Source organism: Ischnura elegans, chromosome 8, assembly GCF_921293095.1.
Source record: "Ischnura elegans chromosome 8, ioIscEleg1.1, whole genome shotgun sequence".
Classification (NCBI taxonomy): Eukaryota; Metazoa; Arthropoda; class Insecta; order Odonata; family Coenagrionidae; genus Ischnura; species Ischnura elegans.
The window spans coordinates 116,746,466-116,759,078 of record NC_060253.1 but is presented as its reverse complement, the minus strand read 5'-3'; the positions used below and the strand labels follow the sequence as shown (position 1 = coordinate 116,759,078).

At 39.2% G+C, this 12,613-nt stretch overlaps 2 protein-coding genes across 2 annotated transcripts in view; one reads left to right on the top strand and one right to left on the bottom strand.

Moving 5' to 3' along the window:
• LOC124163375 (A disintegrin and metalloproteinase with thrombospondin motifs 20-like) overlaps window positions 1-12,613 on the top strand; it is a 239,261-nt gene that overhangs the window by 62,817 nt on the left and 163,831 nt on the right. The window lies entirely within an intron of this gene.
• Window positions 9,456-11,978, bottom strand: LOC124163374. The gene is made up of 3 exons (XM_046540249.1): window positions 11,082-11,978; window positions 10,598-10,793; window positions 9,456-9,832 (listed from the first exon to the last, which is right to left on the bottom strand). The coding sequence occupies exons 1-3, from the start codon at window positions 11,875-11,877 to the stop codon at window positions 9,604-9,606; spliced, it is 1,221 nt and encodes a 406-aa protein (XP_046396205.1). The 5' UTR covers window positions 11,878-11,978; the 3' UTR covers window positions 9,456-9,603.

Below are 12,613 nucleotides of genomic sequence, written 5' to 3'. Positions count from 1 at the left end.
GGACCTTCTCCACACGGCACCTGGGCTTGGCGACCGATACTCCGGTGTACATAAACGAGAGCCTGAGTCCAGGTCGGAGGAGACTTCGCTGCTGCGCGTCTTGCGAAGAAAGAAAAGGGATACAAATATTTATGGCTAAGGCATGGGACAATACTCATGAGGAAGAAGGAGAATGATCAAGTAATCACTCTGAAATCCTCTGATGACCTGGAGAAACTGTAAGCATTCTGTGAGTGAGTTATGTATGTCTTCAACCTATCTTTACTAACAAAATGCAGAGTACTGTTAATGATAATGGATTTAATGGTGGCAGGTTCCTTGTCTTGCATCAAAATATAAGAAGTCTAAGAGCTAATTTTGATAAATTTGTATTTCAACTAATTAATCTCGATATAAAACCCGCTGTAATTGTTTTGACAGAAATTTGGGTCAATGACACTGAAGTATCTATGTATCAAATAACTGGCTATCGGAGTTTTGATGTGTGTAACAATAACTATAGGGCTGGAGGAGTTATTGCATATGTAGCAGATACTTATGAGTGTTCTTCTATTGATCTGGGTGAATTAAAAACTGCTGATATGGTTAAAATATCAGTAGGGATAAATGATTCTTCTTGGATAAGCATTATTGGTGTATATAGACTTAATTTTAATCCTGTTGAACATTTTTTGAGTGAATTGGAGAATGTATTAACCATCTCTAGTGAGAGGAATTTAATTGTAATTGGTGATATTAATTTATGTTTATTACAACCCAACGATATTTCCTTTGAATATCAAACCCTTATGGCTAGTCATGGACTGGACCAGCTTATTCGAGTACCAACTAGAATTAGCAAAACGGGTAGTACATGTATAGATCACATTTTTTGCAGAAGTAGAGATAACTATAAGTATGAGGGAAGAGCGGACGATTGGGGTTTAACAGACCATCATGCTGTATCATGTTCTTTAAATATTAATGTACCCATTAATATATACGAACGAGTTTATCGAAGCCATTGCCGGATAAACTTTAACCATCTAAATAATACTTTGCTAAGATGTGACTGGAATGATGTTTATTCACAACAAAATGTCAATGAAGCCTATGAAATATTTATAAATAAACTGAAATGCTGCATTGAAAAAGCTGAATACGTGTCAGACAGTAACAGATCGGGAGGAATGAAGAGGCCATGGATGACTTACGCTTTGTGCGGGAGAATTTCTAGGCGAAATTTTCTGTATAAAAAAATGAGGAAACACCCTGAAAATGAAAAGCTAAATAGGTACTACGTATCGTACACGCAAAGATTAGAATATGATATTAAAAAGCGCAAAGAAAAGTATTACAGGGACCTATTTGATAGTAATGTCAATAATACCGCTGCTCAATGGCGCATTTTAGATTCACTCACGGGAGGAAAGCAAGGAAATGAGAATTGTGTAAAAATTAGAACTAGTAATGGTATCGTTGTCACTAAGTGCCAGGACATTGTAAACGAATTTAGTTCACATTATGGTAAAGTAATTCAAGAATTGACCCAGAACAATTATTTTGAAAGTAATACGAATAAATACAAAGAAATATTCCCAACCTCCAATTCAATTGACTCACTGTTTTTTGTTCCTACTGATGCGAAAGAAATTAGCAGCATTATTAAGGAATTAAAGTCTAAAAAAATCTAAAGGTGTTGATAATATTTCCACACAAGTTATAAAAGAAGTAAATGCAAATATTTCGGAGGTCCTTGCCCATATTGCTAATCTAAGTATGTATACTGGAATATTTCCTAAACAATTAAAAACTGCAATAGTGATACCAATTTTTAAAAAAGGTGATAAAATGAACGTAAATAATTACAGACCAATATCCCTATTATCTGTATTTGCTAAAATAATAGAAAAAGTTGTTAAAGTCAGACTTCTTAAATTTCTAAATCAGCATAGTTTTTTCAATAAAAACCAATTTGGATTTATGAGTGGTAAGAGTACAGAGGATGCATTATTAAAATTCTGTTCAGAGCTGAACGACGGACTGAATAAGAACTGTAGAGTTGCTGGCTTATTTGTAGACATTACCAAAGCCTTTGACTCCATTAATCATAACATACTAATGAATCGATTATGGGAAGCGGGTATACGTGGAACCGCATATGATTGGTTTCAAAGTTATCTTTGTGATCGAGATCAATGTGTGCGTCTCAAAAATTGCTACAGTGAAAAGATTCGACTCACCTGTGGTGTCCCACAGGGTTCTGTGTTGGGACCCATACTGTTTTTAATATATGTAAACAATTTATGTGCTGGCAGGTTTAAAGGTCAATTAACGTCATTCGCAGATGACACTGCACTAAGTTACTCTGTTAATAGTGTTGATGATCTATATGAACACATACAAAGTGATCTATTAACACTCAATATGTGGTTTTCGGCTAATTATATGTTGTTAAGTGAAAAAACGAAATATATTATGTTTAGCATGAGTAAATCTACCTCAAACAAAAGTAAACTATACTATCAATGTGCAAATTGTATAAAAGATAATGTTACTTCCTGTGATAAATGTATTTTGATCGAACAGGTTAGTCACATAAAATATTTAGGTATATATTTTGACCAAAATTGTAAATGGAAGTCTCACATAAATAAATTAAAATCAGAAATGATTACTATTGTAAGAAAATTCTACTTCCTCAGATACATATGCCCTGAATCAGTAATAAAAATGGTATATTATGCTCTCGTTAATTCAAGATTGCAATACGGAATAGCCTGCTGGGGTGGAGCATATTTTATCAACATTAAACCATTGATAGTGGCGCAAAAAAGGGTTATCAGGGTTATAACACGATCGTATAGGAAAAGCCACTCATTTCCTCTATTCAAAAAATTAGATGTCCTCCCACTAAGGCATTTATTCATTTATAAAGTCCTTAGAATATTCTATAACCGTAGTGGTGAAAAGGCCCGACCACAAAACTATGACATTAGAGCTTGGAGAAACTTCCATATACCTAGGCCGACGACCGAAATTTATCGACAGTCATACAATTACTTAGGGCCTAAATTGTTTAGCATGTTGCCGAGTAATGTAGCAAACTCGGAAAAAAGATGGGGATTTAAATCCGCCGTTAAAAAATTGCTTATGATGTGTGAGGAAGTAGAGTTTCTACTAAGAAAGGTGGGTTAAAAAAGTTTACAATAAAAGGTATATTGTATATTCTATGTATGTAATTATGCGTTTATATGAGAAAAATAAGAAAAATAGTTATCCTTGTCCAAATATTTGAAATACGTTTTGTAATAATGAATGCAATCGGCAATAGAACAAATAACTGAATACAAAGAAATTTTACTTCTCATGTGTGCTAGCACCAGACCTATGTAAAAAGTTTATGATGGTAGCCCCAAAACTACTAAAAGGGGTACCTATATATTCCAAAATATTTAAGTATGTTCTAAAATGTAATATTTGATTGTAAATGGAATAAATTATATATTATTATATTATATATTATTATATTCTATTTTATTTTATTTTAATTCAATATAATTTCAAAACTCAATAACCGACCGTGGTTTGAACACATTGTACATGTACTTGGAAATGACGGCGTGTTGAAACCATGGTCAGTTGTTGAGTTTTGGAATTATAAAGCGTGGAATAAACTGTTAGTGTTCTTTTATCGTGTATTCCCTTACGTACATTTCCTTCGATTACTACTTCATTATGGTTCAGAAACAGTTTCTCTACCAGTTATAAACATATTTCGCCAATATCGATATCATTGTTAAGATATAATGATACACTATTAAATTCAACTGCCTGGATGCAAGAATTTTAGCCTTCAAAGCCGGGAATAATCTGCGACATTACGTTTTATTACTGAGAACCAAGTTATGTTAAAGGAAGGTGGGATGGAATAGGTAAATAGAAAATTCCAGAAAAAAATGTGGAATAATTGCATACTTCAATTATTTTATTGATTCTCTTATTTTCACAGCCACGAAAAAGCGCACTTAAGGTCATTACAGCTACGATTGCAAGACGATTTCAAACTCCAATTCCCAGAATAGAGGTAAGGTGGGACTCGAGCCCGCGTCCTTCGAATTAGCAGGCGAGGACTTCACCCTGCCGCCGCCGAGGACGGAAAAGAAATATTTGGCTGAGAGTTGTAAGCCACGGATCAGAACGTGGATCTGCAGGATTTGCGGTGACATACCTTCCTTCCGCAGAAGACGAGATCTTGATGTTATTAATCTGTTCTACTGAACGGGGTAAGATTCACTGACATCTTTAAATATACGAAATGAATGGACTCGAACATACTCCTCCGAAAACTAGAAATGCTTGCGAAAGCAAATATATACTTTTATCCAAATTTTAATGTGATAAAAACAAAAGAAAAATTACTATTAGTTTGTCAACTGAATTCCCGCCTTTTTTATTGTAACATTCCACTTGTCATTAAATAATTGTAGCTCAATGTATTAAGAAATTTGGAAGGAAAAATTTTTCCCGGAATGTAGGCTAAGATCTTTGAAGATAAATTACCTTTACTTTTCAAATCGATAAAATGGATTATCAAGTTCAGAAAAATGAGCATTTTTGACACATTATTTTTTATTTTAATCCAAATTATAAGGGCACAAAAGCACTTTTCAAACTCTTTTCTATGTATGGAGTGGGTGCTGTAGCTGAAAGAAAGGCTAGAGATCTATGCGAATTACTGAAAGGATATTTTGACCTCTCTGGCCGCCCGGCTGAATTCGAAGGCAATGTAAAAATGGTAAAAACGTAGTCGCACACCAAACTCTTTGAGCGATGGTAATCTTCCATATTGCCTGAACGATAATTGCGTGAATTTAATTTTTTTAAAGCGCAGTTAACCGACTAAACTGAAAATGGCTTATGTTCATATCTTCCGAAAAAGGAAATCCTCTTCTTTCAGGACCTTGATGGGATTTTTCTTCTCTATTGTATTCCTCAATTTAAAATTTCATTCGGCGTTGTGTTATTAATTTAGCTTCCAACGCACTCGAAGTGCTCTTGAAGTTCTTAAATGACTCGAACTACAAAATAACTGCAAAATATATAGAGCTTTGCCTGTGAGAAGATAATTCACAGTTTTGAAGGCAAAATCTGAAGAGAGGGATTCACGTTTCAACTTCTCCTTGACCTCCATGGATGCGTTCGCGTGCCGTGCTAGCCATGGGATCATAGGCACGCCGCTCGCAGATCCCTACTCTTTCTCTTCAATGACTTTTGAATGATCATCCGATGGCTCATGTTGCAGATTCCGGGAAAGGAAAATTTTTCGTGCCGTTAATTCCTGCCCGTTAATCGCTGCAAGAGATTACAAACGGCGAACGCAGAAGCATACGTCAGTCTGACTTTCCTGACATGGCGGCTGGTTCATTGCGTCCTTGTTCCAACTCTTGGAGAATGGAAGACTTGAAATTAAATTTAGCTCCACTCACCGTGTGCTGGTGAAACTTTTTCACTTTGACATTATGACTTCAATTTTAAAGCTTTACTATGCACTAACCTATCTCTAAAGGTTTAAGAGTTGTTTAAAGAGTACGAAAATAATTTCTTTTAATTTATTTTATACTGTTGGTCATACAGGAATATCATGTGGAATATTTGACGCAGAAGATTTGGTTGGCGTATTTACACTACGGGCAGATCGTTTTGTTGTCGGAAGAATGTCTGATAGTTTAAATCCCTGATATAATCTTTGGACAAACCAAACGAAAATCCTCTCGGTTAGAGGTGACTTAAGGAAGTACACTGCCTTCTCTGCATACCAAAGAATTGCACGCCTCTGGCTTACTCCAGGTTGAGCCCTACCCTCAACTATCAGAGTTCGCATTTGGAGTGAAACACTGACTGTGAGTGTAGGCTCATTAAGAAAAAGATGAAGTAAAGAAATAGACCAAAAGAAATTAATTTCTTTCAAAGGAATGTCGTAAAATAATAGAATAGGTAGTATTAGTGAGAAAAATGAGTCAGTAGCGTAGCCGGGGCGGGGGTGGGGGGTGGTTCGGACCCGCCCCTGAAATAAAGTTATTTTCTTTCTTAAAAGAAAACAAATTATTGAAAAATCATGAATTTACAAAATATTTCTTCAACAAATGAAGTTTATCGTTGATGAAAGGTGATAAAATTATTTTAAAACCCATTTCTTGGTACCCTGTTTTTCAACTAAGTTCCCACCTCGTTTTGGACCCTCTCCCACTACGAAATTCCTGTCTATGCCACTTGAGTGTGGTAGTCTAAAGGGTAGATGGCTTGGCTGCTGATCGAGGGGGTTCCAGCTAACTTTTCAAAATCCGGAGCCCTCCGACAACTACCTAATCAAACCTAAGGGAGTCATCGTCACTCCTCCATTGTGGACTCGTGAAGCCAGGAAGCCCACGGCTCCCGCTGGTTTTGTTTATGCTGCAGGTCGTTTGGGGGGGAGGGCCTTGGAGTTCAATGGGCCACGCGTTTCCCGGGAGTCGACTCCACCGACCGCCAGTGTTGGATTCGCTGTCACGGAGACAAGACTCTCGCACCGCGGTCGCCTCCGTAGCAATTTCAATCCGGTGCTTTGGTATCTCGTGCATAGCCGTGCTATTTTTGCCAAGTTTTGCACGGTTCACAATAAGCGATACTTGTTCTTTGCGGTCCAACAACGGGAGGATAGTGGAACGGACAGCGTTTACTTTTAAAGCCGTTAATAAAATAGTATTCACTTAGATACACGGTAAAAAGCTTTCCCGACGATCTCGCCCCATGAATTCTCTTCTGGTTCTCCTCCGGGTCAGGTTTTTCTTACCTCTAGTTTTCGGTGCTCGTCTCGTGTATCAAAACGTGGGTCACGGATATCCAGACGCGATGGAGAACCTGAGAAGAATACCTGTTGCTTACCGGGACATTTTTTTTGTGGATATTTATTTTTTGCGTGGAGCAAAATGCTTTCCATGTGTCGCTATGCAGATATGCTCGCTTAAGATCTTGTATCAGTGCATCTGTTCGCGTGCAGTGATGGGCTACTTTTCAAGTTCAACATTTTGTATTTTCGTTGCCGGCAATTAATTTGGTTGGAGTATGAGACTATTTTGGTGGTAGTGTTGCTTATAATTTAAATAAAACGTGAAATTACCAGGCCAGTGAATGTTTCCGGATGGTGTTACTCGGTTTAGCGAGGTTACCCTTCAACCAGCATCGCAATTCGGATTTACTTATATCTTTTGATGGTGATTCCACTGTGAACCATATTGCGGCTGTCTACGTGCTTAACTTATCCACGTGAGAGTTTATGCATTGTGCTTCTTGTCGGAAGTCTGCATACCGCTGGAGTGCATGGACGATGCTGTGGTTGTTGGCCAGCCATTAGATACTTGGAAAACTTCAGCCAGGAAACCGGTGAGAGCATAATTTATTATTATGGTCATCTTCAGTTCCCTAGCAATATCACATGCCTCATTGCTGTATTATTATTTCGTCAAGTCTTGTTTGATGGTAACTAAATTAAAGATTTTTCATGTATTCCACATTCTAAACAATAAATTTTCCTCTATTTCACCTGCAACTGTTGCATAGGTAAAAGAAGCAGATGCTTCAGAGACGAAGTGAAAGGCCATAAAATGTATTTTGTAAATTCACCAACCTTTGTGCCGCTTCTATCATTTTTACAATGTCGACGTTGCTGCTTTTATCCATTTTGGCCATGGAGCCGAGTTGAATTTCTTAAAGCAATGTGAAATTGCGTACTGTCTGTCTTTAGTCATTTGGCGATAGCTTTTAATAGATCTCACCGCTTCATGACCTTTCGCACCCTCCTGTGTGTTAACCTCTTGGTCGTTGGCCCTTGGCTTGATATTCAACACTAAAGGCTTTCGTTTTCCTTGTGTCCACCCAATTCTTCTTCAGTTTCTGTTTTTTTTTCCACGTTTTGATTAGGTCAGTCTCTTGCATGCTTGTTTCTTCTTGTCTTTTTTATCTTTAAGCTTAAATTAAACCACTTCCCGGTGTACTATAGATCAAAGCCAGAAGATAAGGACATTTTTATGCTATTTCTGAGGCATGGTGAGCCGACATTTTTTACATTTGCAGTTATCGATCAACTGTAGCATAAATTTTAACGATACCTCAAAACTGTTTCCAGCTATTCGGCGCTGAGCGAATGTAAACAATCGAGACTGATATTAATTTTAAAATGTATCAAAAATAATGTAATCAACCTTGATTTGTCTTAAAATAAAAAAGAATATGTCTTTTCCGACTTTCAAAACGCATCGCATACACCAGATGCAGGAAATAAAAGTGACTACACTAATGTTTCTTTTTTAGGCTAAACTTTCAAATGCGGCAATGAAATAATTAGTGAGCTTCCCTGTTGATAGAGTTTATTAACATTCACTCATATCGTTACTTTTATATGCTCATTATGGCTCATTGAAAAATTGCAAATAAATAAAAAAATGTCTCTCTCAGTTTTCTTTTTAATTCGGGGTAACTGTAGGACTAGATAACGTTTAAACGTTTTCTTAAAGTGACAACAAAACATACGCTATAAAAATAAAATAAAATAATTTCTGCCTCTTATTGTGCAGGATGAATGCTGTAGACGTATTAGTATTCCCTAGGTTGAGTTGCAAACTTCATGAAGTTGACAAAGCGACTAAGTTTACGGTGCGTGGAGTCATTTATTTCACTGGCGTGTCCACATTTTTGAAATTTTCATAAAAAGTGATGAAGAAAAAATTATTTTTAGAATGAGGTATAAATAATTTTTGCGTACAAGCCCATTTATAAATTGCAAAGTAAAACGGCACATCTATCTGGCGCCGTCAGTAGAGAACTTTTGAAGAACTTTTCTTAAATTGAAGTTTCCCTTTCACCAGCGTAAAGCTAAGAGAATTGCTATTGTGATGGTCTTTGGTATGGTTTCCGCCGAGTTTGTAGACCCCTTCATTTGTGTCTGTTTCAACTCAATCCTGATTGGCAATGTTCTATAATCAGTTTTTCGATTGCCAGCAGTCATGACGCTCATATTTGTAAGCTTTCCATAGTTTATAGGATAAGAAATGGCTTCTTCATTGCAATCGGTTGGGATTGAGGAAAATTAATTATTAATCCCTCATTTTACTTTCGCCGTAATCATCGCCTATGAATGGATGAATAGTTCTCGGGCTTTCCACCGGGTAATAAAATCCTTCTCCGAGAACTTTTCATCCAACACCTACGCCGGGAAAACACCCGATTATATTTTATCGTCTATGAATATTGGAGAGAGATTTATGGGAACGAACCCGGTTTAATGCGGTGCCCTTTCTAATGCGAAGTATTGGAGACAGAAGTCAAGCGCTAAGAAATTGACTATTCTTTTCGAGCATGTTCCGTAGGCGTTTAAATCAGAATAGGCTTCGTTTTCGCCTTCCATCATCTTTCTACCTCTCGTAAGTCAAAAGTTTCAATTTCAATTTCAAAAAGCGTTTATTTCCAATGCTGCCAGTGTACATGAATATTTACATAGTATTGGTAATATATATATAGACATATTTACAGCATGAACCCCGTTATAGGACATTTTTCCTCTTCAGGGCTTGTCATTGGTATTTTAGTTTACATATGTTTGTGAGCTTGTAGCAGCATTGTCATACAGATTTTGCTGGAACTCTTTTCCTCCGGGATGGCTTTTGGTCTGACATTCGTCCGAGACGTGAGGGAAACCGGCAAAACCCCACGTAGACCGCCGTGTACATGGTGCTGATGAGTGTTGATGTTGCAGCAGAAGTCAAGTGGTGTCTGGAAGGCGTTATCCTGGTGTCCTTTGCTTAGCCGGTGTGGAGTGCTGTAATTTTACAGATCGGAATTAATATACAATATGATACAATAGAGCAAGCACTAGGTTGTTATTGGGCACTTTGATATATATACAAGTTTATATACAAGTGGATAAATATATTATTTATTTACATGATGAGCAAATCGTTTATGGTCATTGTCATTTTCATTTGTATATTTATTTACATGCCATTCGTCAGAGTTAAGATAATTATCAGGCTTTATTTTGCTTTACATATTTACATTTAATTTTAATAGATGAATGAGCTTTATTTCAGGATATTTAACTTTAAATTACTTAGGACAAGATAGGAAAGGAAGTTAGTTAAGTCCTGGGCCAAATTGGCGTTAAATTTATGCAATTTAGGTTCATATTAAGTAAAGTATTCAAATTGATATTATTGACTAGGTGAAACTAAATTTGTTTAACAGATATTTCTTGGTATCCGTAATGCAGATAAAGTCAAAGGTCATGCATATGAATTGAAAGCAGGATTTGTAAGATGAAATTTGTGCATAGAAATTTAACTTTAAGTATTGATGTATTTGATTGAAGTTATTGGTTCCTGGATTAAAGATTAAATTTGAGATAGTTCACCACAATTGAGGACCTTAGATGTTCATATTACTGAGTTTACTTTAATTTAAATTGAATTTAATAGCACATAAAATTGATATTCAAATAGAGAGCAAGTTTACTGATTTGCCGTAAGGGCCAGCAGTGCGATAGGATTTAAAATTAATTTATGTAAGAAAATGGAATTTTGCTCATCCGTCTATCTTCTGCACCGCCGCCAGCTGCTGATTCCATGAGTAGACCGTCTTCACGGAGTACCCAAGGACATCACGCGCCGCGTTGTCTAGGATGTTGGCCACTTCTGCTCTCTCCTGCGGGTGCAGGTTGGCCACGAGGAGGCTCAGGAGCCGCAGGAGGTCGTCCTTGGTGACGAGGGACTCGGATGCCGGACCTGGAGAGGGGAGAGAAGCGCAAGACGTTAGTGGGACAGTTTGCGCCAACCCTTCCGGCTTAGCCGGTCGCACGGGGCATTTTCAGTCCCCGGCGTGATGCCTTCCTGCGCAGTTGGCACATTTCAGACACTCCGCCTCGCAAGTTGCGGAGCGATGGCTCGCTCCACACCTTGCACAACGAAGGTCCTTCGTGCACCTGTGTGTCGGGTGGTCGAAACCCTGACACCTGCGGCATTGGGCGGGTTGGCAGCGTGGCGGATGGGAGGGCTCTACTCGGAACCGCTTGCCAAAGGCAATCAGTCCGTCGTGCAGGAGCCGCTGCGCCGTGTCTGCGTCTCTCGTGATGACCCTCATCAAGGTGGTTGGTTGGCCGGTCCTTCGGGCGGTGATCCTCATCACCCGGATGCAGCGAAGACCGGCGAAGCCCAGTGCCTCCTTGATGTCTGCCTCCGTAGTCGTCCTGTCCACGCCGCGCACCACAACTGAAAAGGAGGAAAGAGAGGGGCGGTTAGTTGTTGCCGGCCGAGCGGTCGAGCGCCGCACGAGTGCAGCGCACGGCTCGCCCAGCCGGTGGCTCAGCTTCTTAATCTCCTCCGCACTCTCGAAGAGGCTGCCATACGCCGCTGGGATGCGGAGCATGGCGCGTCTCTCTTGCGAGAATACGGAGACCTCTGCCGTGCGGAGAGAAGGGAAGGTAGAGGTCAAGGCGGAGAAGAAGGATTTCTGGGTAATGGAAGCGGGAAGATTGCTAACGAACACCGAAGTGTCATTAGCAGGTGGTTTGGAGGCGGCAGAGGTTGAAGGAGTCGGATGTCGTTGGGTTGGGGTTTGGGAGGGGGAGGGAAAGGGTGAGAGTTCGGTGTCGGACGCCGTGTCCGATTGGTACGAGACGTCCGATGGCGTGTCCGGGGGTGGGCTTGGCTGCGGCGGCGGAGCAGGAACGGGGTTGGCGGGCTTGACGGGCGGCTTATTCACCACTCCGGTGACGACGGCCTTCTTCTTCCTGCCCCGATTTTTCATCCACGACACGCCATCGTAAGGGTCCTTAGACGCCTCACTCCGGCTATGCCCTGGATTACTCATCGGTCTTGTCCTTGTCGAGGTCGTCCTTCCTTCCTTCCTTCCTTCCTTCCTTCCTAGGCTGGTAGGCTGCTTGGCTGCTTCCTTCGTCCGTCCGTCAAAAGTTGAAAAAAGGATGAATATATATGATTTCTGGACTCTGAAACCGTAAGCTGGGCATCGTTTTTATCTCTACCTCCATTGCTTGAAGTGATAGAGAGAGTAACGCTGTGATTGACATCTCCACCTGTATCCATAATTAGTAATGTCTGGTATTAATAACCAATACATCATGTTCTTTATTTATAATTTGTTCGAAAGGACGAATTGCAGTGGAGACTAACGTTAACGCTGTCTGCTGCATGATTTATCTTTCTCAAAAGCTATCGCTAGAGACCTTATCGTGTAAATTTCAGCTTTTTTTAGTCTGATCGTCAAGTTTAAAAAGCTTAGTGCAAAGTAACTTATACGAGAGCATTCTTGGAAGATTTCTTGAGGTGTTTAAGTTGTTTGAATTGTTGAATGAGTTGTTAACTTTGAATTAAGTTTGCTTCGCCGGAAATTACATTAATTTTTCGATCATGCGGCCGGGTTCGTCTCCGCGCGTCTGGAGTTGGAATAGCCGCGACGCGGTAAGATTTTTAAAAGTGTACTTATGGGTTTTAACGCTCAGTATTCACCGTTTTTAAGCTTTGCTTCAAGACATCGATTCTCAATTAGTCTATGGTGAAGAGTGTGGAGAATTTTCAGCCAACGTAAG